Consider the following 26,110-nt stretch of genomic DNA (forward strand, 5'->3'; position numbering starts at 1 on the left):
ACTAATTTAGAGGACTGAAATTTCAAATAAAGTTTTGAAAGCATTTTTTTTTTTTTTTTTTTTTTTTTTTAAGGAGGAAGGGTGTGGATTTCGTCTGTTGTCATTGACCTTGGAAAAGGCCTGTATGAACAGGAGGAATGATTACAACAAGCAAAACTTGTTTTAACGTTCATATGGGCATCTGACTGTTGTTTTAAGACAAACTTGTATTTTTAGTCTTTTTATAGATGTAGAAATTTGGCTGCATATTACTCTGAGGCAGAACAAAGGCTCTACTTCATCCAGTAAAAAAGTAAATAAGTAAAAAATTGAAATAACAATAGTAATAATAATTAACATTTTAAAAGTACAAGGCTTGCTTTTATGTTCACATGAAAACAGTTTGAAAAAAATCCAGTCCCGTCGAGTTAAAATCAAATCAGATGTTACTTCCTTTAGCCTTTACATTTTATTTTGTTTCCATCTTTGTATGAAGTTACATTTCCATGTATGCATTCTGATAATTAGACTGTAACATATGTAATAGAAGAATATCTGTATTTTATTTAAACGCAGTCTTCACAGTTTTACAGTATTGAACTGTAACCTCAGGGAAATACAATTGGATACTTATATACATTTTTTATTTTTGTCTATAATAATGCTAGAAAAAAGCCTAGAAAAGTGACATTTTTAACAGCAAGTAAACATTATGTGCTGGACATTTCTCTGCTTGGTTTCTGCATGTTATTCTATGATTTTTTTAAATCCTTGTTCCCTGGATTACAACATTATGTAAAATACCTCTTCAGCTTGTACCTCTGGCCTCATTATGTCCAATTCATATGATTAGGGTCCTGAAACCAAAAGATGAGTAACCTGAATAATTTGAGATGAGCCAATCTGTACGGAGGAGTCAGTCCAGTCCCCCAGAGGACTGGTGCACTGAATGTATTTAACTCTCAAGACACACCCTGAGAGAGAAGGGATGAAGGATTCTGGCAGAACAGGTTCTTCTGTGAAACAATTTTTTTTTTTTTTTTGCCCTACTCTGAGCCTCTGACACAACTTTCTCCTTGGCTGCCTATAAATCCCACCTCCTCCACTGAGACCCTAACACCCAAACACAGCTCGAACTCCGACTAGCTTTACAGAAATGCTACAGTTTGATTGGCTTGTTGGAGGCAAGATCAGCCTGAGAGGCGTGATTCAGGTCAATAAAAGCTCTCAAGTATCTCTCCAGTATTCTGAAGCACTGTCTGCACAAAACCATCCAAGCAATGTCATACAAGTGTGTCATCACCATGACCACATGGGGGCACTGTCTCCATGCACTTTTACTAACAGAGAGGGGAGTTCAGTACAACACACTGAAAGTCTTCCTGGAACTTTTTTGTCTCATGCATCAACATCAGCGTCAGATTCGTTGCTTGGATTATAAATATCTGTAGTATGTCAGAGGAAGTGGTGCAAGTTTGTGAGTAGGCAGGAGGGAAATGATCACTTCTATTAATTGCTGAACAGTTCCTAACCATCTGGTTTTAGGTGTTTAAACACCTCATATTAAGGTAAGATTACAGTTTAAAACTGTACTGTATTAAAGTGTGTCACCAGAGAATAACACTGCACAGAATCAGGCATCAGTGTTATGAACTAAGACTTTTGCTCAGGTTAAAGGACAATTCTGGTGAAGGTGGATTGATCCACAGCTGAAAATAGTTCCCAAAAAATGCACTATTGTTTTTTTGTTTGAGTGACATTTGCTTAAACACTACATTTGCTGCTTTTTTGCCTTTAAAAAAAATAAATTGTGACATTAAAAAATAGACTTGGGGCTAACAGTCACAGACAGGTTGGAGAGGTTGGAGAATATTGAGACACTGACACATTGTTGGTTGGTTGGTAGTTTTTTTTTTTTTTTTTTTAAGAGATAAAATATCAAGAGACTGTGAATGTCACAGAGACCTGGTGCAAATGTACACATTATCTGTCTACCGAGACATATTCTTTAGAGGCAGTTTCATTTCATTTCCTCTGATGAATCACTGTGCCCAACTGATGATAGACTAATAGCAACTGAAATCAAGGCCAGTGAATCAAAAAACAGGTTTGAAGAAAACATGTTGATGATGTCTTCTTGATTTAAAAAATTGGAACCGGATTACAGTTTCAATGCTGGTCCTCCAATGTATTTGTATCATTATTATTTTTGTTTGAGAGCTTGTTCTTATGCAGTGCCTTGCCTCAGAGATTGCCTCTGCAGTGCTCACACAATATGACCAGTTCACATTTTTCTGGCAGAATCAGGCAAAGCTCCCTGCGAGCATTCTTCACTGTTACAGTCTCCCTGATTGTGACAATCAAACATATTATTTAACCCTCATGAGACCCAAAGCTGTGACTAGAAGAAGAAATCCAAAATATTACTTTTAGACAGAGAAATAAACTGAAGCTTGCTACATCCACTATACTAAGCAGCCTGTTCAAGAGACCTACTACTTCTGCTTCTAGCATTGTCTGCAATTGTCTCCACACTACTCACTTCTTGTACAGTGATTGTCATTCACAAAGTACAATTCTAAGGTACGTTCCTTTTACTTCTACTTTACTATCCCTTTTATGTTACTTTACACTTCTACACAGGTGCAGGTACTAGTTACTTTACAGACAAACAAGTGGTTCCCAACGATTTATCTTGTGAACATTTAACAAAAAAGCATGACAAAACTTGTAAAGTTACAGATGACTATAAGCCAGCAGCTGTTAGAACTGTTAGAGAAAAGTAAACTTTCCCATGTTTAACAGAAAACACAAAGGTTTTGTGTATCAGAATTTTTCCTCCTTTTCTACTAATTTCCTCAATTCATCATCTCATAACCCCTCAGATTTATCCTGTGACCACTGCAGGGGGGCCAGCCCCCAGTCAGAACCATTGGACTACACCACCTGTGCTAACTACAAACACAGTATAGTTAAAATTAGCCACACCTCAACCAGCTACAGCAGTGAAATACCACATGCACACTGGTACATCAGTATTAATCTGATAGGGTCAGATATAATGATTTATCAGTCATAGGTAAAGTAGGTGAAAACTACTTTTGATACTTGCATGTTGGTTTAAGGACCACTTATCAGAGCCTTAAAGAGTGGAAAATTAAATTCATTGGTCTGTTTATTGTCTCATTTTAACTCTGGGGTCTGCAGTGTAGTCAAACAAACACACCAAGCTACTAATAAAGAATGGAAATGCTATCAAATGTACACCAGCCATCGCTGGATTCAAATAATTTATAACAAACATTAAAGAAGGAAAACTCACACTGTCAGTGATGCATGAAGCAGCTGAGACTGGAGACAAATGAACTGCGAGCACAGTCAGGCAGAGCACACCTGAACACACCTGGAGTCACTTAATCTGATGAGAGGAGCCATGTTGGGAAACTGAGTCTTGCCCCTTTGGGGGGGCAGCACAGAGGGGATTCACCGGAGCTCAGCATGGACTGACACTGACTTGCAGTTTTATCTATACAGGTCACCCACTGTAGATCCTTTGACCTCGGTGCAAGTTTAAAGTTGACCACTTATTTTTTAAAAAGCTTCAAGGAAAATGTAGAAAGTGTTTGGAGTGAAGAAAGTTTATAAACAAAAGGTTGTGCATAAACCTGTGTAGATTTCCATTTGTTTAGGTTTTCTTTATTCGATTTTTATTTTTATATCTTTTCACTGGGTTTCACTGGGTTCCATGCATTTGTATCAATTTCTGTGATATCTACTCTTTAAAAGTGTCATAGTTTATAGTTGTGCTGCAGCCAACCACTACACTATGTAGTAGCCTGCTGCAGGTTTGTTGGTTTGTTGTTAGTTTTTATGTATTATATATGCATATGCATAAAAAATATGCATTATGTGATCACAATATCCACCAAAACAAAAAAAGCTATTAAAACAAGAGATCCTCCTCAAAACAGGGTCTTAAGATCAGGTAAAGAGTGTTTATATTGAGCAGTTATTGGTCACTGTCATCATTCTCCTGGACATACTGGCCATGAGATCCTTTCCTCACGTGATTCCAAGAGGGACAAAATCCACAGTCCTTGCTTTGTGCAAAAGTCCATTCTGAACTTTACAAACAGACTCCTGAAGCTAATATGAAGCTTCAGCAGCCCAACTTAGCAAAATCACGTGGGCTGATTTGTCTCATATTAACTTCAGAGTGCATTTCTACAGGAGGAGGATTGTGGATTTTGTCCCCAATCTCTTATGCTGGAATTGTGTTGGGAAAGGCCAAGGCCAGTTTAAATGCACACGATAGACTTGAAAAGAAAATTTTAACACTTTATATTTGTCTGTTACAGATCAGATTTCATCATCACAGACAAAGGGAGACATAAAAGAGACAAGGACAACTCTTCTGATTTAATATAACACTTCTTGGGAGATGACAGGATGCATCCAACCTGTAAAATTTATTGTGGAAAAACAGAGGGAGTGTGTGTGTGTGTGACAACAGGTGTTTTATACAATGTGTCATCATTTTCCAAGAGAATGAAAAAGTATAAACATACCCATAAAAGCCATGTTGACAGTGAAGGTCAGTGAGTTGGAAAATGATTGTCTCACACTAAACAGAAATACTGCTTGAATCCAGTTCAACAGTAGAATCTTTGTTATGAAAAGCTATTTTTAGACCTGTGATAACCTTATGGAAACCTGAGCAGCATGAGGTGTGTAACTCGCTTTAACTCACCTTGTTTTCTGAGGGAGCCACACACACATCCTGCATAGATGGGTAAACTTTAGTTAATTTTTTAACAATAATGATGATGTGACTCAGATAAGGAGGATTATCAACAATAAGCAGATATACTTACCACTTCCCCATTAAATGACTTGGCAAGAAAACACAGTGCTACAGTCAGTGATAGCTGCAGGGCCAAAGATTATTCGAAGAAAAATGTGACTGTTTTCTAGTTGTGGGCCATAAAGATAAGTTGATGAGCTTTACAGTAAACTGTAAAACAGCCCCTCACAAACTTGTAAATCAATATAATACCTGCTTTGTTTTGAAGTTCCTTTGAACCACACTTAGATATGACTCTGAAATATGTCTAAGATATAGGTAACTGGACCACAACCTAATTTACAGTCTAATGTGTACAGTTTATTAGTGTTGCATGTTCATTATAGCATGAATCACATACAAAGAGACTCAAATACAAACTAAAAATGAGATATTCTGATTCCATTTGTGCAAAACTCTCTGCAGTGGTTCATAGCCCTAAACTCTAACACTGATCAACCCCAACATTAAAACCACCTGCCTAGTATTATGTAGGTCCTTCGCCTGGGTTTGGACAGGGGACCTCTGGGGTTGTCCTCTGATGACTGGCGCTGGGACACTGGCAGTGGGTGCTGTGGTTTGCAGGGTGGGGCCTCTGTGAATCTGGCTTGTTCCAGTGCATTGGATGGGATCTATGGAGTGTCTTTGTCCTGTTCCTCGAACGTAATGTTACAACAAAGTTGCAGACCAAGCACAAATGTCTGGTACCATCCGGATGAACGCCAGGACTATGCTATGCTATGCTGATCAGTGTATATGTTAGTCAAAAATAGACCCATTACCCTGAAACTAATCTCTTTCTGTCAGTTCTGCTTTCATACAACTCACCCATAGCATAGTGTAGACATGCTGGGTGTTTGATCCAACAACACATTTATCCCTTCAAAGGTCAAAATCATATTGAGACTCACTACCATGTATTTCCTTTTATGCTGGAAAAACTGACGTAATGTTGCTGGTGGCTACTGAGGTGTAGAGAAGCAGATGGGTGTTGGAAGGTGGAAAAGCATCTTCATCACTTCTACCAAGGGCCCTGTATCAGCCAACATGTCCAAGGTTACAACTAACTTTAGTGTTCCATGCATTATGACTAAAATGATCACTTAAGAATATGCTACCCGCTGAAAAAGACATTAAATCCTGTTGCAAATTACAATTGACACTTTTGTGGGTTTTCAATATCTTAAAATATACAGTGTTCATAGCATCTAAAAGACATGGCTGAATTATGAGAAATTTGACGAGCAAAGGCAGGTAACAGACCCTATTCCCTCACATATTGGGCTCATAGACTGTACTGGTCATTTTGTATCTCTTTTCAGCTGTTTCCTATGTTTCCTTATGTCTCTTTGTGGTGTTTTGTGTATATTTTCTGGTATTTTTTAATTTCTTTGTAATAAGTTTATGTCCCTTTATGGCTGTTTTGCATCACTGTGGTCATTTTGTGTCTCTTTGTGATTGTGTTGTGTCTTTTGGGCCCCCTGACTTCTTTGGTCTCTGGGCCTTTGTCTAGTAGGCCTGTTCGATTGTTCATCAATAGTGATGATTTTATCCTTCCCAATAAATGTCAGCATCCTAGTGGTGACCTAGTGGTCAAAGACCAGCAGTTTCCCTGGTTGAACTCCAGGTGGGGACCTTTGCAGCATGTCATTCACCCTCTCTTTGCCCTCACATTTACCATCAGATTCTCTACTGTACTTTAGCAAGTAAAGGCTAAAATGCCAAAGCATAGTCTGAATAATGTGAAGTTTCAGGTCAATGCTGGCAAAAAAAAAAAAAAGTCAGAGGATCATGAGGATGGAAGTGGGGATTGTAGTGGCACTAGAGAAAATGTTAAGAGGTCACAGAATCATTCTTCCTCTGAGAAATGAGTTTGACTGCCAGACCAGCCCACATTGCACAACAGAAGCAAAAATCTAAAACCAGATGTAATAAAGCAAACTGCTCTGTGAGGCTGTACTTAGGTGCAGTGGTGCTTTGAGCTAAATGCTGATGTCAAACAAAATACCATGACAATCAACCCAACAGGTGTTGAGGTATTTTGGACAATACTGACCAATCCTTACTATTACTTTTTACATATAACACAAACCCTATTGCCCTTTCTTAACAGCTGCCTGAGACATAACACTGTACATTTTACACTGAAAAAATGCCCTTGGCTTGGTGACAGAGGTTGAAAATATCATCTTTGCTTTCTAGTGTTTGAATAGATGTCGGGTCGAGTGGAGAGACAGTCAACATTGTGTCATTTTATAGCCTGCCTGCACACATAGTTTCCCTGCTCACGTGTATCCCTCCTCAACAGCAGCAGCAGCAGCAGCAGCAGCTTTGCCCAACCCTCCATCCTGCAAGATAACTTAACATAGTTTATTACTTCTATGCCATCCACTAAATCTTTGGCATGTTTATTATGAAGCAAAGTTTGTGTATTCCAGGCAAGGAAATAAAATGGCTTTTGATTGTGCACCCTCTCTTTCCTCAAAGCACTCCCAACTCAACGCCCAATAAATGACTTTGCTGATATGATACGGCAGTATTTGTGTTTGGGTTACTAAATAACCAAGTCAGTTAGGCAGCTGTTCCAGAGACATTGCTATTGCTAATGGCCCAGAGCCATTAGTCATTACCATAAAATAGAATGAGTAATCAAATAAAAAACTGACATCTTTCAAGTTATAGTAATGAGCATGAGCTTCTTCCTGGTGAATGTGCATTTGTAATTTTAATGTTTATTTCCTGAATTAAATGTTGAATGGATACAGTCTTGAGGAAAATATTCCTTTCTAATCTCTCTAAGCTCTTTTCTGATTAATAGTGATCTCATCCTCTAGGACCAAACATGACATCATTTTTGTCATTCATGGCACTTTGCCAGGTGTAGCATGGCTGGGACGCTATATGCCAGTAAGGATCAAGAGGCAATTCACATAGAACACTCTGGTGGGAAGATAGTCCTGTATCACCACCTGTTACCTTATCACTGACTAAATGGAAATTAATCCTTTATATGTATTGTGCAGCTTAAGCATACTGGCTGATGAGAAAGCTATGTAGTTTGTGTGTCTTTTGTGTTTAATGTTCAGCACAGTGGTGTTAAACCACATCGGCTGCCTCAGTCAGTTTGCATTTAGTCACTCTCAGGAGAAAAGGTGCAGCCTGCAGAGGTGTTTTTTTTAAGAGCAGTGATGTGATATACCATTGACAAGAAAAGAAATTCAGTTGTCAGTTGATGCTTTTTTTACACTGTATGTGTTTGTTTATTGGGGTGGAGATGAGGTGTGTTTGCATTATGTGTGTTTTTGTGAAGGTGGGGAGAGACAGTGAAGACAAGTAGAAAGAGGTGAGGAGGGAAAACAGAGAGACAACAACATAGAAAGAGAGAGGGAGGGGTGGTGAGCAGGCAAGAATGTGTATTCATCTTGAGGAGCCCCCCACCCCCACCCCCACCCCTTTCCCCACCTTCAGACACCACCTCAAGACACTGTCTAAACACATTTGCATAAAGTGCTAAAAAGGGAGCGCACAGAGCAGGGCAGATGATACCAGTCAACAGACGCTGAGGGAAGGAGGACCCTGAGCTGACACTGACACAGCAAGCTATTACTCTCTGAACACACACCCAGCTACACACACACACACACACACACACACACACACACACACACACACACACACAAGCACACCTGTGACTCCTGCAGATTACTCAGAGCAGTACGGAGGAGGACCTCAGCCTGGGCACAGGCATAGTTAAAACCTCAAACTCCCTGCTGGGACCTCAGAAGTCAGTTGACTTTAACTTCAGAAAATGCATTTTTGAGTGCAGAGGGAGAGAGCTGAGCCCAGCACAGACATAAACAGAGGATCATCTGACAGCTTCTTCAGTGACAGGTAAACTTAACCTTTACTTTGAATTTTGCCTGGAGCCTTTGTTCTTTTTAAACCAGTTTGTGGCTCGCTATTATATGTAACATAAAACTAAGCATTTTCTTTTCAAGTGAATGCTGTGAATATGACCTGACTCTACAGAAACTACAGCACTGTGTGATAAGATATTCTCCTTAAACCAAATACCAACCCAGACTGTTGCATTCATCTGTAATGAATGAGACATTTCCTTTACCATACGTCCTAAACTTAACTCAGTTTCAGAGAGCTGTTATTGTGACAGTGCAGATGGATTACATCCATCATAAGGTGGATAACAGAACCCCAGGAGCAGCTGCACCAGTCAGTCACATTTCATGACGAGTTTCCTGTATATTCAGTCAGGATTCTCCTGTGTCTGCTTTGTTCTCCAGTTCCTGCATTGTGTGCTCTATTTACACATGAGCTATCTCTATGTGCCCAGGTCTGTTTTTACATGGCCAGCCTCATGTTCAGTTAAACTGTCTGTGGCAGGCCAACCCCTCCCCCCACCTGTTCTCTCACACTGAGAACAGGAAGGGCAGCATTGTGGATGGCAGTTGAGCCAAACATATAGCTGAACATACACCGAGTGGAGCCTGACTCAAACGGGCAGAGAAAAGAAAACAACAGTATTTTATATGAGACTTGAAAACAAACTCCATTTTGACTAACAAATGAGGTCTTGTAAAGGACAAGCTGTGATTTGTATAGTAATGGGTCAGTAGGACAGGTGAGGAAAACATGTGCCACTGATAGAGACGAGGGACCATAAAGTTCAGCTCAAAGCAAACGAATGTCCTGCACTGCAAGACAATAAACCGACGTCCCACCGACCCACAGTATTTTGGGTTCAGCAACAACTTAACTTAGTTAAGTTAATATTTGACTCTGCTGTACAGTTTGGACCGTGTAACCTCCACCTGAACTCTGAACAGTTTTTTAAAGATGAGAGCAAAGCTTTTTACATCTCAGACTGGAACAGGCAATTAGACTTTCTCCACCTTAAAGTGAGACAATACTTAAGTTTAACAACAAACACACATCATAATTACTAATGAATGCTAAAACATAACAGTAAAGAGTATTTTTCAAGTTATTGCACTGAATCAAACTAATGTGAACAGACATGAGGTAATATTAACCAGCATAAGCAACTGATCGTACCAGATCAAATAGACTGCAAACCCCCCCAGGTTATTGATTTGAGCAGGGTGTGTTTAACTGCTTATTAATTCAACATTTGTAAAGGGAGGTATGACTTATTCCTTCCTTCAAACATACATAGTCTCACTTTAAAGAATAAAGAGACTGAAACTACATTTGTTACCAGATTCACACCACCTCTTCTCTGACAAAATATCCACATCTCTATCAGTTTCTTATTTTTCTGAAAACAAAAGGACAAATTTCAGTTGTTTAATAACTTGCTCCCAGTGCAGTCATACTTGATATGTGTTTGAATTTGCTGGCAGGTCAGATCATGATGTGAACAGCATTTTGCATTTGTAAATGAGACTGGCAGGACTTTAGATAGAGAGCTGTGGAATGTCTAAGACTCTATTATTTTTCAGTGTTTGATTAGTTGCTGTTTACTTAGTGCTACCGCAGGTAACGTAGCCAGAGGCTTTAGAAAACTCTTTCTCTTCATAAAGACCTTGAGCTTGATCTCTTTGGCCCTTGAATTATGTGAAACATATACTGATTAACCTAATTTAAGCCTTTAAGGATGTGAATGAACACTTGTGTAAACACTACGCCACACCATTACTAAAAACATGCTGCATTACTAATGACAGTGCAGAACCAAAGGCAAAGTTAGCCCAGCCTGCCTGCCCATCCTCGAGCAAAGAGAAAAAGCAAAGTGACACAGTTTAATTGCTTTTGTCTGAGGAGACAATTAACACAAACTGTCATATATTATTGATATGTAATTCCCGATATTTGTTAAATCTGCTTCTATTCTACTAATTACTTAAAGCTGCACTTCACACTTCAGCAGCCTCATTTGAAAATAAAATCAAGTGAACAAATATTTGAATGTTTGAAGAACTTCCTGGAATTTTTCAGTTAGCTGCACAGTCACTGGACGCAGGCATTTTCTTCATAGTGGTTGGTGAGGCAACAAAAACAGTCAGTCATGGTTAGTTAAATTTTATCTAGATGCACTTTTGCAGAGGAGGTTCCAGCCGATAACCACACCCGATAACAGAATTTCAATTTGAGCAATAGGGAAACTGAGTCATGATCATAGGTTAGGGGAGGTTTTAAACTGATAAAACAGGCGTAATAATTCAGAGAAATCTGTCCTCGTCCCCCTAAAGCATGTTTGAATTTGGTGGAGACGAAGAGAGAGAGAGAGAGAGAGAGAGAGAGAGAGAGAGTTGGTAGAGCAGGAATTTCAAGGGTAGATGGAGCGATAAAACAGAGAACAGGCAGGGACTTTGTGTAGATGAGAGTACTGGGGCAGGACCAGCCCTGAGGGCACAGAGAGGAGAACACCTGCGCGCTGACTATCCGTCATCTCTAACACACAAACACACACAGTCCTCTTCACATTACTGCCCTTTAATACCCGACTCACAACACTGGCAGGCAGGTTATTACCATGTAATATTCTCATCAGCCCAGAGTCCTGCAGACGTTAAACTCTCCAAACCTGGTCCAGGTGATCAGCAGTGATCCCCAAACCTGTACCGTCTGTACAGTTCCTCTACTGTGACATACAGATTTGAACACTCAAAAAGTCACATTAACAAAGCTGCCCCTGACTGTGTACCAGGTAGGCCCTCATACTGTGCAGCACCCAGGGACTCCCTGTACCAGCTGGAATATATTTTCCACAGTGTGCTAGCTACTATTTCAAGTAAACTGTCCAGTAAAAACAAAAAGCTTCAAGTTTTTTGAATTCTGTAAACAGCACAAGCAGCCGTTGCATGTAAATTCCATAAGATAACACAGATAGGACTTTATCTGAGTCACATAGAGAAGATATTTAGGACATTCTGGTGCTATCTTTCTTTACTACATAAACTGTGCTGTGTTTTATGTTACACTTTATTGGTTTGCACAGTCTGTGCAGTGTCAGTTTTACCTAGTATCAGGGGTCAATTTGTTACTTGTTAGCAGTTCTACAGATCAGCCATTGCCATGTAGCTTCTGTCTGGCCTGAAAGCTCAATGACAAAATGTTAAGTTGGAAGAGTAGAGTCTCATCTTTTCTGTCATATAAAGAACATGTTGTTGAGAAAATTATATACACCTAAAACCTTCAAAACATAGTGTGTCCAGCAGTTGTTTAGGGGTTAAAAAGCTATCAGCAGCAGTGAATGCCAATAAATAGCTAACTGACCTAAGTTTGCTTTCTTAATCTTTAGTTAGGTAACATAGAATCTGTATTTTCACTATTTACGTTTATACAGATAAAACTGAAAGAAAAACAGTTAAGGTCATGGGAGGGAGCAACAATACATTGTACAAAATGTGCCTTTCATGATCACTTAGTCCATGTGTACTGACTCCATGCTCTGGTCTTTAGCAAGCAACACACACCTGCTGTAACCATGCTTCACATTTACAGCAACCTGCTAATTACTAATGGGCTCAATGGGAAAATCAGTGAATCAATTTAGCCGTGACTAAGACACTCTCCTAACGATGACTCTCTGGGTCTCAGTGCATGATCGTGACTGGGACACTGAGTCACTCACTGGTTAGGTGTAACAACAGCTAAGTGTCCCGACAGGGGCTGTTACTCTTGATCAGTAGAGGTCTTCTTCTGAGTTTTGATTAAAATGTAGTCAAGACTGAAAAACCTTTTGTGTGTGTGTGTGTGTGTGTGTGTGTGTGTGTGTGTGTGTGTTCCTTTAAGAACACTGTGTCCATCCAAACAAAAACACTGTAACTGCAGAGCTGCCCACACTACACACGGGGGTGGACACTGTCCCTTCCATTCCTGCGTTGGCATGTCACTTAACTGCAACATTTGCTTGTGCTTGTTTTTGTTGCTTTAATAAATATGACTCAATTTATTTGACCTAATTTGCATCACACCCATGATTAAATTACTCACTGACAAACCAGAATGTCGTCAGCTTTGTAATAATACGTGTGCAGTGCATGGGGGTAAAAATAGTTCAAAGTTCAACATTCAGCTGTGCTATATAAAATGCGCACCGATTGACTGAAAGCCTGTTAACTTGTTGGGATTATAGTTGAGCATGACAAGACATAAAAACATGGCTTGTATTTGCTACCAGCAGCAAGATACCATTTAACATGAAAACTAATTTCTACTTTTCATTTATTGTCTTAATCCAGAAGTTAAGGACAAACCAAGGAAGGAGAGAAAAGACTGGAGAGTCCAGGGGAGACTGGATAAAATCAGAGTGAAGGCTCTTTTCTGAAGATGGAACAGACTCCACCGATTTGGCACACACAGGTTGTCCCCCAGGACACAGCTGGAGAGCTGCAAAAGAAGGTGTCAGTCATGGGCCAGCCGGAGTGCTCCATCTGCTACTACACATATGACAATGTCTTCAAAACACCCAAGCTGCTGGAGTGCACCCACACCTTCTGCCTGGAGTGCCTCTCCCGCCTCATGGCAGTCTCGCTGGCCGACAGTGACGGCAACGGCGGCAGCACACGCCTCTCCTGCCCCTTCTGCCGCCACCCCACCACACTTCCTGAAGAGGGACCCCCAGCCTTGGCCACCAGCCGTGAGGTCCTGTGCAGGCTTCCCTACAACCAGCAGCAGGAGGAGCCGGTGTGGCTGGAGGGGGAGAAGCTGTGCTACAAAAGCTCAAGACACAACGCTGGTTTGGGAGCCCCTGACAGTCCCACAGCTTTCTGCATCTGCATTGACATTGGGGCCAGCAAGACAATGGATGCTCCGATCCAGACACAGCCCCGGACTTATGGCCTGCTGGGCCGGCTAGCAGACTGGAAGAGGATGGTGCTCTTCATTGTGCTCATGGTGCTGCTTATTGTCATCGTGTTGTGGCCACTGCAGTGTGTATTCAGCACTGGAAACATGCGCTGTATGCGAGAACCCATCCACCTCAACCCCACTCCGACTACTACTACTTTCAACCCATTCACCAAGACCCCTGATCTGACAGAATAAACTTCTACACTAACTGGACTTCACTGTAATTGTACATAATACTGTATATGACACTACGATTTTAAATATTTGACACTCTAAATTTTTGCTTCATTACACTTTTGATAAGCACACTTGGTTATTGCTACACACAACTGTCAACACCTCAGATTTTTTTACTTTGAACAGAACCATAAGCTTGTAAAGTCACAACGTGTGGCCTTTTTTGATGGCTGACTCTAGTGCCCCCTAGTGGTAGTTTGAAAACAGACATGGTGGCAGACCCCACCAGGGGACACTGAAATGAAAGAGCTGAAAGAAACACAGACTGCACCAATTACCAGTGGACATTTGTGTTCAACTGATATACTGTCAAGATAATTTGAATTATTTTAATTTTCAAATTATTTAAATTGCAATAACAGAATGATTCTACACACAGCAACTTTAACTCAAAGCTGGAACTGATCCCTCTCAACAATATACATTACCAGTGCTATATCACTAATCTGTTCATGCAGGCTTGTAAAAGACACAAACAGATGAACTATGACAGGCACTGCTATGTTTGTTTTCCCTAAAATGATGTCTAGTGACAGAAGCCACATTTTTATAACCAACACCTGCAGTTTGAAATTATACACAAGAGTTCCTGATCTAACTAGATTGATGGAATTTGTTCTCTCTCTCAAGCAACAATCACGTGGAAACTTGCCATTTAATCCAAACCAAAGTGCCGTATATAACACAGACATTTATTAATGTCTTTGCAAACATCTTATTGGCAGAAGAACAACAAATGATTAAGTTTGTAGTGACTAATAAAAGGCCTGTCACAAAAGAGAGCGAATGTAACCCCAATGTGCCAACTGAAAACTTATTATTGTACAATTGATTTATGTATTTTGATATGTCTTTGTTTACAGAACTGTAATAAAAAAATTGTCAGGTATTAACTCAGATCATGTTTCTGGGAAATAACAAAACATTTGTGCATGATAGCCTCATTATTAAGATTGTGGTTTATCACTTTAATGCATTTTCTTTACCTCTTAAAAACTAAATTTACTGCAGTTTCAGTTGGTGGTTTAATCTGTCTGAACAGCACGTGTAGTAAATTCCCCTCAGATATCACACAGCTCCTGATGTGCTTGAATGCAAATATAAAAGAAGTATTAGTTTCAGGGTTGCAAAACAGTAAAGCCATTCACTGAGCAGTTTCATTTCCTGCCTGTCTGAACCTTAAACCCTTGACGATAAAAGTGAAGTCTTGATAGGAAGTTGCTTTTATTTATTCCTGGATCAGGTGTGTCAGATGAAGGAAAAGTTAGGCTGTGGGGGTTTCCGAGCAGCTCACTTGTGACGTGGATGATAAGATGGTCACATTTAGTCCTAACATTTGTTCAGGAGTGGCCATAATAAAAGCGGAACTTCCTGGAGCTTCATTTGACCTTCTAGTAGACATAGTTAAACATTAAATACAGACTGAAACCAAAAAATGCTTAGTAATGGCTTCAAAATGGCTTTCCCAAAATAAATAAATAAATAGAGGTAAAAAGGGAGACAATAATAAATACTCTTCTTGAAAATACTAATAAAGTAAAACAGCATCCTTTTAGTTGGTATACTTTTGCTCTAGGGTATTCAAATTAAACCTTTTTAATGAAAAAGCCCAGTATGAATTTTTCAGTTCTCTCCGATAGAGCAGAATAAACAGCCTATTTCCTTGTGGATAGCAGCTATATAAAATTGTTTTATTCAACAGTTAATGCAGAAAGTGGTTAAAGTGCTGGAAATAACAGTAAAACAACTCTAATTTCAAACTCATCAACCTTGATTTTTCCTCTTCCTTTACTTTGTTGTGAGTTATAAAGCACAGTTTCTACAGACCACTTCGTCATTACTGGTGAAATTGATGTTTTTATGGAATGCCTTTTCAATGGTAATATTAGTTAACTGGTGTTCACTGAGGCCACGATGCAGTTTTTTCCAGTAGAGCACTTTTCAAATTGAGGAGACAACCGGAGTGGATGGAGAGCCACAGCAGGGTCCAACACAAACAGTGCTTCATAACACACCGCCCTATATTCTCTGCTGCTTCTCCACCACAGGGACTACACCCGGAGGCAAAACAGAAAAACTTGCTTGTTGCACTGATCTTTCTTTCACTTTTGGACAAAACATAACAGTACGGAAGAGGTCTGCTTCAGATTCACAAGTGAACACACAGAATCCATGTGCAACTTTATACAGTGCCATCATAGATTTTTATTAAACTATATGATAATAAACCATTTTGATGCCATTTCTGGCAGCTCATTGCATCAGCAGTTGTAGCCTATACAGCAAAAAGGCGTTTGGGCAGAGCCAGTGCAAGAAGAGGAGGAAGGGGGAGCCTCCACTGAACAACATGGGAGCACTCAGTATATCACTACTCACTTCAGCCATACTGCCACCAACAGAGGAACAAGGAATAAAAATTAGAACAAAACAAACAAACCAAAACAAACAAACAAACAAACAAAAAAAACATTCAAGTAAATGTAAGAGGACAAGCAGAAAGAAAATACCGTGTTACTAGTGCACACCTCCATGTACACTGGATCAACTTAGAACCAGAATTTACTTATCAATAGTAAAATTACAGCAATGATAATAATAATAATAATAATAATAATAAGAGACACAATACAAAATGAAAGCATGGATAATACAATCAATTAGAAATATACAATTTGAAGAAGATGAAACAAGAAAAAAAAAAAAAAACTAAATAAAATAAAACAACACTGATGGCAAAAAAAAATATCTAGTGCACTACCGAAAATACTTCCACAGCCAATGGACGTCCAGACAGCCTGAGGCCAAAGATTCAGCAGTTTCACACTTTCAAGTATTGATGTTTCACCATATCACAAACAATTTGACCCAGAGAGGCAAAGTGAAATACAAAAAAACAAAAAACAAACAAAAAACCTAAATTGTCCACAGCGCAACATAGTTCAGAAACACAGAAACAATACCACAAGTCATTTCTCATTCATCAGACAAAGATCACAGTTCAGACGGAAAAAGGACGAAAGGAAAAACCAGAGGGAGTCAAACATCCCCAATGTTCAAATTCAAATGAAGTACATCAAGTGGTGCAGCATATTTCTAACAGACATACTGTAGGCCTTCACTGGCACAGGGCAGCAATGCCTTTTATTTAATAAAACACAGCTTTTATTCACACAAAGAATCAACCATTAAAATATGTGGCGACAACAGGAAAGGTTTCAAACCAAGTGGCCGAAATCACGAGATATTTGAGAACAGATGAGCCTTCAAAACACACAACTGGGTTGTCTGACAGGGTGATATGGCTACATTATTAATTCATATTAGAATACTGCACAAGGTCAACTGTATCAAATAAAAAGTTTTTCAGTGCCATAACTGAGTACTGATTACTCTCAGCTAGATTTTAAATCATGTCTCTTAAAAATCCGGAGCTGCAGCTGCAGCTGCAGAAACTGGCTAGTTTCTAACTGAAGAAAACAAGGTGAGTCCTGCCTGAGCGTGTCCTTGACCTGGTTAGTTGGACGCTTCTGTTGGTGGAGAAAGAGGAATGGTCAGAGCACAAACACCACCAACAAGTGTCACTCATTCATGATTTATTTTTGATGAGGGTTGACTGAACACACAGTATCATTACAATGTCCTATTAAAAGCGACTTCAAGACCATTATGTTATTACAAACAAGCTAGATCAGATTTTACCAATGTATCTGGACTTGTATTTCAGTAGGGTATTTTGGTGCTTATCCTAGAAGCTAAAAATAGCAAACAATCTGCCAGACAGCACAGAGGGCTCAGTGCTCTGAAGCACCACCGTCTTCCTTATCGCATCAATGACGTCGGCTTACTCGCCCCGCTATCATCAAGCCTGGATTATGGCCATCTTCTAAATTACTTTTTGGAGACAAATCTATTCTTCAATCTCGGGCAGATGGCCATCTGGCCCACTGTAATCGTCCCCTTTCCCTTGTCTCCTTGTGACGATCTCCTCCGACAGATGTTGAACCGCAACCGACCTGCTGATTAACGAGGACAGCTGAGAGACGGCGTTCAGCCAAGCTCAACTCCAACCACCCATTCAGGAATCCTCTCAACTCCGTTTCCTTTCAAATATGAACTTCAAAATACTATTATAAAACAAAATTAGTACTGGGGCTGCTGCTTAGACAATTGTGCTTAAACATTATCTCTTCCACCATTATGCTCCTTTACAAATATAGATATATTTAAAAAATAAACATCTCATATATTACACAACCACGATACCAACGGCATCAACAAAAACACCAAGAAATAATGAAAAGAAGCTGATTAAGAGGACAGACAAAAAGATAAAACAATCAGTTTGTACTCAAAGTGGGACCACTGGAGGCCAGATGACAGATGGCAGACAGGACTGGTTTATGTCCCAGTAACCATAAGACATAAGTAAAAATGGTCTCCAGTTCTGTTGAAGAATATTAACAGAACGGCCAATTTGCATTTGCACCAGCACAGGAGACTGCATACAACTCTGTCACAACAAAACATTCAAATCTCCAAAAAACTCAAATTAAAAGAGTCCACCTTCACACCCAAAATCCAAATGATGCATTTTTCTGAAGAAGAGGAAGAGAGGGCTTACTTGCCCTTCCTCAGGATCCTGTAGCAGGTTATGTAACTGCCCTTGCTATCACTCAGCGGCCACATGAATAACCACCACAGAGACAGATTGCAGCAAAAACAGTCTTAGGTTTGAGTTCAAATGACAGCCAGCAAAGACAGTGAAAGAGAGAGAGCGGACAGGGTGATTTCTGGCAACGGGTGGACAAACAGCTTAGCTTTGACCTCTTCTTGGGTCCCGTACAGCTCTGTTCATTTCAGGCCAGGGCAGACTCTGTGTTCAGTATCAGTTATCCCAAGGAAAAACTGGTGGTTTCTTATGTCAACTTGGGTTTCCAGAGTTTGAAAAATAGTAACAGTACAGATTTAACAGCAGGTTTGGGGAGGCTAGATTACAGACACATCCTGTGACAAGGCACTTTTGCTGGTTAAAAGAGGGAGAAGCTTTGGAGGCAGGAGCAAAGGGGAGAGAAATGGGGGAGGACGGAGGCCCTGAGCATGGGCGCTATGCTGTAGAGTCGTCCTGTCCATGGAGGACGAGGTTTTACTCCACACAGACAGGGCCAGCAGGACGGCAGCAGAAGAGGAGCCCGCTTGCCACCCTCAGCCCTGGCAGGGTCCACTGGTGTGGGGTGTAGTCAGAGCACCACACTCCTCCTCCTCCCCCAAGGGATTTTCAGGTGCTGACAAAGCCACACTTCTGCTGAAACTGAAGCAAACACAAACAGACAAGCAGAGAAGCAGACAAGTGGAGTTGGTTGGTGCCACTTTGAATCATGAACACTCAAATCTAATGTAATTCATGATATGGAGCTAGAAGCAATTTTTACTCAGTGAACACTTCACTACACCAGATAATCTAGACAGGGGGAGGTAGGGTACATATATTAGCAGTGTGTGCATGTATGTTTGGATTTTAACATTTTTGTTCAGTGACTGCATTGAAGTGTCTTCAACCAGTCACACAATTAATTAAGAAATTCAAAAAACTTTATTGCTCTTAAAATACCTGTGACAGGCTGACAATATTTTAACATAATCATTTTTGATAAGGATCCCTTACAGTTTTTTAAGAACTGTGTCTTTGTCTGATTCAAAGGCCTTTTTCACAAAAGATAATTTAATGTGAGATGAAAAAAAAACACGTGTAAATAATAAAATGAATGGTGGTTGAATTCCATTCAGCTGTTTCAGATTCAGGGTATTGTGCATGCAGGCTCGCTGTCACACTTTTATGACTTACAGGACACTTGAAAAGAACAGAGCCATTGTTACTGTTATTAATAACACCTGTGCTTTTACTTCTAATGTTAACTTGCAGTTAAAAAGGCCCATCAACAGAAGAAAGGACTGGAAATGAGCAAGAGTTAGCCTAGAGGGCTAATAGTTAGCTAGCTAACTTGGAAGGCTAACTGTTAGCTATAAATATTGTTAGTTCTCTCCAGTGGATAAACTATGTAATGTCACTACAGACATTACAATTAAATTATATTAAACCTAGCTTTAGCATTTTCTGTAATCCAATTTTTTTAACTTGCTGGGTGACATACAGTATAAGATAAGGAACTGAGAAATCTCTATTTATCAGCACCATATTTTGAGAGTTTTAAAATGTCTGGTTGGATTAACTTAACCCCAAACAACCCCAAAAGACAAAAATGAATTAAACATGCTTTTTAAATACATTGACTGGTAATTAAAAGACTGTTCTGCACTGTCTCCTGCTGATGACCCCAAACCAAAGCAATGACTCACACTCTCTTTAATGCTGCTAGATTCCTTGTCTGCTCTATTAATCACTGCGAGAGAGAAAAGAATGAGACTGTGAGAATTGGGGTTGATTATAATTTGAACCTAAATTGAATCTTTTGTTGCTTTAAGGGGAGCTCAGGTTTTCTTCAAAGGAAGCTCAGCTGCTCCTGGCCACCCTATAATTTGAACCTTGAAAATAACATTACTCTTCTACTTACATGAGGAAAATTAATTCGACTCACTGGAAGAAACTGAACTTCCATCTTGTCTTCCATCAGTGGAAAAGTTTTAACAGGACCGTGAGTTCTGTGATACATCCACGTAAGCCACAGGTTTAGAGCTAAATTATAGTTCATTTATTTCCAACAAAAAAACTACACTTACACCTAATGGGATCCAATATGTAGTACCAACAATACTTGTTTTTTTCCTCGACCAAATCCACTGCAATGCAGACCTTTAACAAAGTGCTTCTGTCAAAAAAGCTAAAGCAAGTGGGACAATGTTCTGAAAACACTTAAGTGTTAGTTTTAAACAGTAGTGGCTGAATGTGTTCTGCCAGAGCACAGAGAGAAATTCAAACACTGCAAAATACTATGACAGAAGTACTTACAAAGAGGCAGACAGAGAGATGTGGAGGACCCAACGCTTTTACCTCCTGGTGTTACTGCTAAAAGATGTCTGAGGGCTTTTAAAGTTTATGTTCTCATACACACTCGACGAATCATCATTTGTCATCCTGCAATAACACAGAAAAAATATTCACTGACAAAATAAATGAACAATTTCACCAGGTTTTCTTCAGGTTCACCAAGTTAAATTTAAGACTTTTCAAAATCACATAAAGTGAAATACTAGTTTCATGATAGCACTGGTCAAAGTATGAAACTATGATGGGAAACCAGTGGAGATGATATGTCCTAGAATATAAGTGGTATAGTTAACACAAGGATTTTCTATATGTTCCACCTCCACCAGAGCCTGCAAACAAAGCAGGATGACTGGAACGAGCACAATCCACTTTTGCATCAATCCAACTTTTAATTTATACATTTATATATACAGAAGTCTGAAATTGCATACAAACATTTCATTGACAAACATCATACCCTGGCCAGAGAAAATATTTACTTTTGTAAATGAAATTTTTGGTTTTTTAATACCTTAAGTCCTTTTTTGAAAAAGGAGACTGAATTCAATGCCTTTCAAGACTTAAGGCCTCAAGGCCTGTCAAACTCATTCTCTTCAATGGCTCTGTGATCAAACTTTAAATAATCACATCAACAGCCACTTGACCTTCACCATGACATGAGTTATACTTACACAGAAGAGGAGCGTGAGGACGCCATGTTGGGTTTGGACCTTGAGTTGGTCATCTGGGGATATTTGATATTGGAATATTCCCTCTCCATTTTATTCCTCTGCAAAGTGTCAACATGAATCAGTCAGATCCAGTTTAAAGGACAAGATCCTTTACAAAGCTCTCACAAACTGTCCTGTGTCTGAGACCTGAATTAAACTTTAAACAGTCCCAGATGGTATCCACATTCAGTGGAACTGCACTTAGTGAGAAACTGGAAACTTACTGAGATAGTTGCCACACTGCTGTTTGACTCATTGCTCTAGCTGTCATAACAAAATGCACAGTACTAGCCTTCAGACTCTGAGGTCAAACATGTCTCACACAAATAGTAGAGTACTCAGAGTACTGAGTCAAAAAGTCTTAAGTGATGTATTTTAATTCCTCCATTTGAAGCCAACCTGGGATTCAGATTTATAGCTTGGTGGAGTACCTGCTCCTCCTCCAGTCTCTTCTGAGCCGTGTCTATGTACTGCTGCACAGCCATGTAGATGAACTTATACTGGGCCTCTGTCTGCACCATGCCAGACCTCTGCTGCCGTACCCTCTGGATGGTCTTAGGGATGTCAATGTCACAATCTAGGCCTAGCACACACACATGTACACACACATCCAGAAATTAGCACAGACACAGTACAAAGATTTAAAGTAACACAAAAAGTCCAGTGTGTCTCTTTCCTATCCAAGTCTTGTACCTTGGCGGTTAATAATATTGATGAGGATGTCAATGACAATGATGGTGCCTGTCCTGCCAATGCCTGCGCTGTGGGGACAACAGAGTGAAAAGTTACACCATGTGTAATTAAAACACTTAATGCATCAAAGTCAAGGCAAAAAATGTAACTATTCATTTATAAGTGCTTTTTTTCTTTTACTGTTAGTCATGAACAAGCTGAAAACGTTTCTCAAAATCTACATGACAATGGAAGCAACACATGAAAATCTAAGGTTTGTGAATGATAGGCTGGCAACAGCAATAAAGTACTTTGATTCTGTTGTTGTGTCACATATAAAATGCTGCTTGATCACTCTGAAAACTCACTGTTATTCCCCCACAATAACACATCAGTTCAACAACAGCCCACTGATCACTGAAGGTGATGAGTCAAATGTGTTCTGTCAGTTTGTAGTCCATGTTTGGGTAGTGGCGTACGGTGAAAGACACAGAACGAAACTTCTATTCTATTCCATTCATCTACACCAAAGGGACAAATCTATTACAGTTAAACATGTTTGAGAGTCACATGTCTGCTGTAAAGGTAAAATAAATCAGTGCACTCTTAATGATAATAACGACATCAAATAAAAAGTATTTAGACATCTGTCAATCCAGCAGGAGTTAACTTATAATGAACTAAATCTGTGCACCACTGAGATAAGTCTGAGGTTCTTGCAGCCCTCAGTTATGAATTAGCATTACTTATCAAACCAGAAATTCTAATTTAAATTGTTAAGATGAGAAGCTCATCTGGTGAAGACCTATCACTAATATGAAGGTAAAATTCTGAACCTTAATTATAGCGCACTCAAGTGGCCAACTGAAACCACATTTCATTGAAATCCTAATTTCATAAATTCATGTTTCATGTGTCCACAATTTCACCATCTCATGCGAAACTGAATCAACATGGAGAAGAAATAAAAATTAAAAAGCAACCAGTAAATGACAGATGGGTTCAGCCTTATGGGAAAACCCCTGGAAAACTCAAGCCAGATAAATTAATGTGCAATGTGTGACAGTGTGTGTGAGCATGTCTCTGAATCTGAATGTATCACTTCACTTGAACAAAACACAGTACAATATGTGTGTGTTGTAATTTGATAAGTGAAACTAGATTATTCTATTTTTCTGTCATATTTACACTCTGCTTGGCCTCTGTTTTGTGTCATGCTTCTGTGCATGCTCATTTTTGTTTCCTGTTATCTGTACTATATTGGCGGATAGTATAAACTTGCTTATTTTCTCTACCTGACCCATCAGTAATTAACTTACAGCCAAACCACAGTCTCTCTCGTCCAAACTCTAAGCATCCTAATATAAAGCAGTGTCCCTCCCTCCTGGTTGTACCTGCAATGGACGACAATGGGTCCAGCGTCCGGAATGGTGCTCTGTGTGCGGTTGACCTCCTCTAGGAACCAGAGCACACCACCAGGCTCATTGGGCACACCGTGGTCTGGCCAGCTCAGATACTGATAGTGCCAGATGTACCTTGAATGCTCCTTCTTCAACAAAGATACAGGGAAAAAAACACAGATGATAACCTGAAGTTGTTAAATTGTCCATTATTGTTTTCTTTATTTTTAATCAGAATATTCATATGGTTTATTTGAGTATGTCCTAATATGTCATTATTGTATCTATACTGACTCCTCTGTGTTCATCAAAACACATCAAATCCCACTGTAAGACATGAGGGACAAAATCTAAAATCGTCATTCCACACACAAAAAAAAGAACTGTTACAATAAGTTTAGCAAAGCTAATATGATACTTAAGCAGTTTGATTTAGCCAGTTAAAGTAGGTATTTCCCAAATTCATAGTCAGTACAAAACTCTGTCTTTGTGCTTATTTGAACTATGCTAACTGCTGTGCTGTGATGGAGGAATACTCCCTGGTCATTTGCCATATGTAGACTTTGTTACTACAACTGGTACTGTAGTAACACTGCAGTTACATCAGTACTAATGAGAATCCCTGAATGCTGAAATATGCTTTTGTACAAAATGTGGATTGTGGATTTTGTTCCTCATTTGTTACAGTTAATTTAGGAATTCATGCTTAGAACCAGTATGGAAGATTACAGCAACCAGGAGCCCTTCCTGTGTAAAGTATAAAATATTTACCTTTTTCTTGTGTCAACTAAAAAATATATGCACAGACGTGGATGGACTTTTTTCTGATCGCTTTATTCTAACAGGAGATTAAAGATTGACAGTAACATTGATTAACTGCAGGAGTGTAATATTTCACCAAATAAGTAATTTTCTTTCCGATTTTCTTTAGTTCAACTCTTTTGATCTTGGTAATTCATTTTCTAACTATATATTTTGACTGGATGAGGGAATTTAGTTGATGTTTGATCATCAGAAAAACAAAGTGAGCAGATATTAGCAGTAGCTCAGCATTCAGCCCCTCTGGGACAATTTTTAACTTGAAACTGTTTTATTCAATGTTTTTACCATTTTTAATCACCTGGTCCCTCCGCTGATGATTCTCCTTGTATAAACCTCCTGTTTGACTGACAGTGAAGGAATCATAGCAGTGAGAAGCCAACTGCAATAACGGCAATGGTGGTGAGGACAACAACTCCTGTGATACCACCCTGATACACAACATTATAAAACTGTGTCTTGTGTTATTTTGACTGAGACCCCTAGCCACAGAAATTATATTCTGCGCATTTAAGGCTTGATTTAAGCATCACTTAGGGGCAATCTTTGGTGAAAATATTGCCAGGTTGTTCTCAGACAGGCTTAACAGACTGTGAGATCAACCAGTTTTGAACTGAATATATGATTTTTAATATCCATATATAAAATATTACATCTGCACGCTGGCTGCAACAAGACAGAGCTTTAAACTCTTCCCTGTTCAATCAATTTCAGACTGACTACTGTGACCAAAGCAACAAAAAACAGCCTTTTCTTTTTACTGTTTACTGTTTTCAGGTGCAAAGACCAACACAGTGGTGCAATGGTTAGCACTGTCGCCTCACAGCAAGAAGGTTCTGGCTTTGCTTTTTTGTGCCCCCCGTGGGTTCTCTCCAGGTAGTCCAGCTTCCTCCCACAGTCCAAAGATGCAGATGCATTAGGTTAACTGGTGACTTTAAATTGCCTGTAGGTGTGAATGTGAGTGTGAATGGTTGTTTGTCTATATATATGTTGGCCCTGCTATGGACTGCCGATCTGTCCAAGGTGTACCCCGCCTCTCACCCAGTGTCAGCTGGGATAGACTCCAGCCCCCCGTGACCCTTAACTGATAAGCGGTATAGATAATGGATGGATGGAAGAACAACACAGCATCAAAGGGTTTTTATTTAAGACTTCAGTGTAAGAAACTAGAATGTTTGAAAAGGTTGTGTGCACTTTTACCATCTACTCTTTCTGTATCTACATGCCATCAATCCTCCCGTGAGCACAAGCACGTGCTAGAGGATTGTGTGTGTGTGTGTGTGTGTGTGTAAGGTGTTAGATAATCTGACCCCAGGTCAGTGGGTCAACTCTGAGTACATAGCTCTTCCTACCAGTCGGTCCAGACGGGTCACCTCCAGCTTCCTAAGGATATAGTCCTGTGCTGGCCGCTCGTCCACATTCCTTACTAGCACCTTCCCAAACTCCTTAGTGGCATTGAGGTCAGGCCAATAACGCACACATTTGTTCTAAATCAGAAGAAAACAGAGAGTGAGAGAGAGATAAAAGAGAGACAGCGTGGAGGGAGGGTGATGGTATTAGACAATCTAAAGAACCAGCTCATCTCAAGCAGCTTTCCAATCAGCTTAACTGT

At 39.7% G+C, this 26,110-nt stretch overlaps 2 protein-coding genes across 7 annotated transcripts in view; one reads left to right on the plus strand and one right to left on the minus strand.

The window, feature by feature from the left end:
• Positions 1-8,366: 8,366 nt before the first annotated feature.
• Positions 8,367-14,791, plus strand: LOC108882630 (RING finger protein 223). The gene is made up of 2 exons (XM_018675236.2): positions 8,367-8,713; positions 13,048-14,791. Exon 2 carries the CDS (start codon positions 13,136-13,138, stop codon positions 13,850-13,852), a length of 717 nt encoding a protein of 238 aa, XP_018530752.1. The 5' UTR covers positions 8,367-8,713; positions 13,048-13,135; the 3' UTR covers positions 13,853-14,791.
• Positions 14,792-16,075: 1,284 nt separating this feature from the next.
• ptpn11b (protein tyrosine phosphatase non-receptor type 11b) overlaps positions 16,076-26,110 on the minus strand; it is a 38,974-nt gene continuing 28,939 nt past the window's right edge. For 3 of the 6 annotated variants that reach the window (XM_051071066.1, XM_018675232.2, XM_051071067.1), the window contains exons 10-16: positions 25,851-25,985; positions 23,674-23,828; positions 22,301-22,368; positions 22,039-22,190; positions 21,569-21,666; positions 20,859-20,984; positions 16,076-19,202 (exon numbers count right to left, since the gene is read on the minus strand). In XM_051071066.1, coding sequence (XP_050927023.1) covers positions 20,897-20,984; positions 21,569-21,666; positions 22,039-22,190; positions 22,301-22,368; positions 23,674-23,828; positions 25,851-25,985 — 696 coding nt within the window. In that variant the 3' untranslated portion in view covers positions 16,076-19,202; positions 20,859-20,896. The remainder of the gene's footprint in view (positions 19,203-20,858; positions 20,985-21,568; positions 21,667-22,038; positions 22,191-22,300; positions 22,369-23,673; positions 23,829-25,850; positions 25,986-26,110) is intronic. The other 3 variants (XM_018675235.2, XM_018675234.2, XM_018675233.2) reach the window with 2 other exon arrangements.

The sequence above is a fragment of the Lates calcarifer genome, linkage group LG6 (assembly GCF_001640805.2).
Source record: "Lates calcarifer isolate ASB-BC8 linkage group LG6, TLL_Latcal_v3, whole genome shotgun sequence".
Lineage (NCBI taxonomy): Eukaryota > Metazoa > Chordata > Actinopteri > Centropomidae > Lates > Lates calcarifer.

Bases quoted from the DNA above. Each gene is read 5' to 3' on its own strand.
- LOC108882630 (XM_018675236.2), top strand. From the start codon at position 13,136: ATGGAACAGACTCCACCGATTTGGCACACACAGGTTGTCCCCCAGGAC.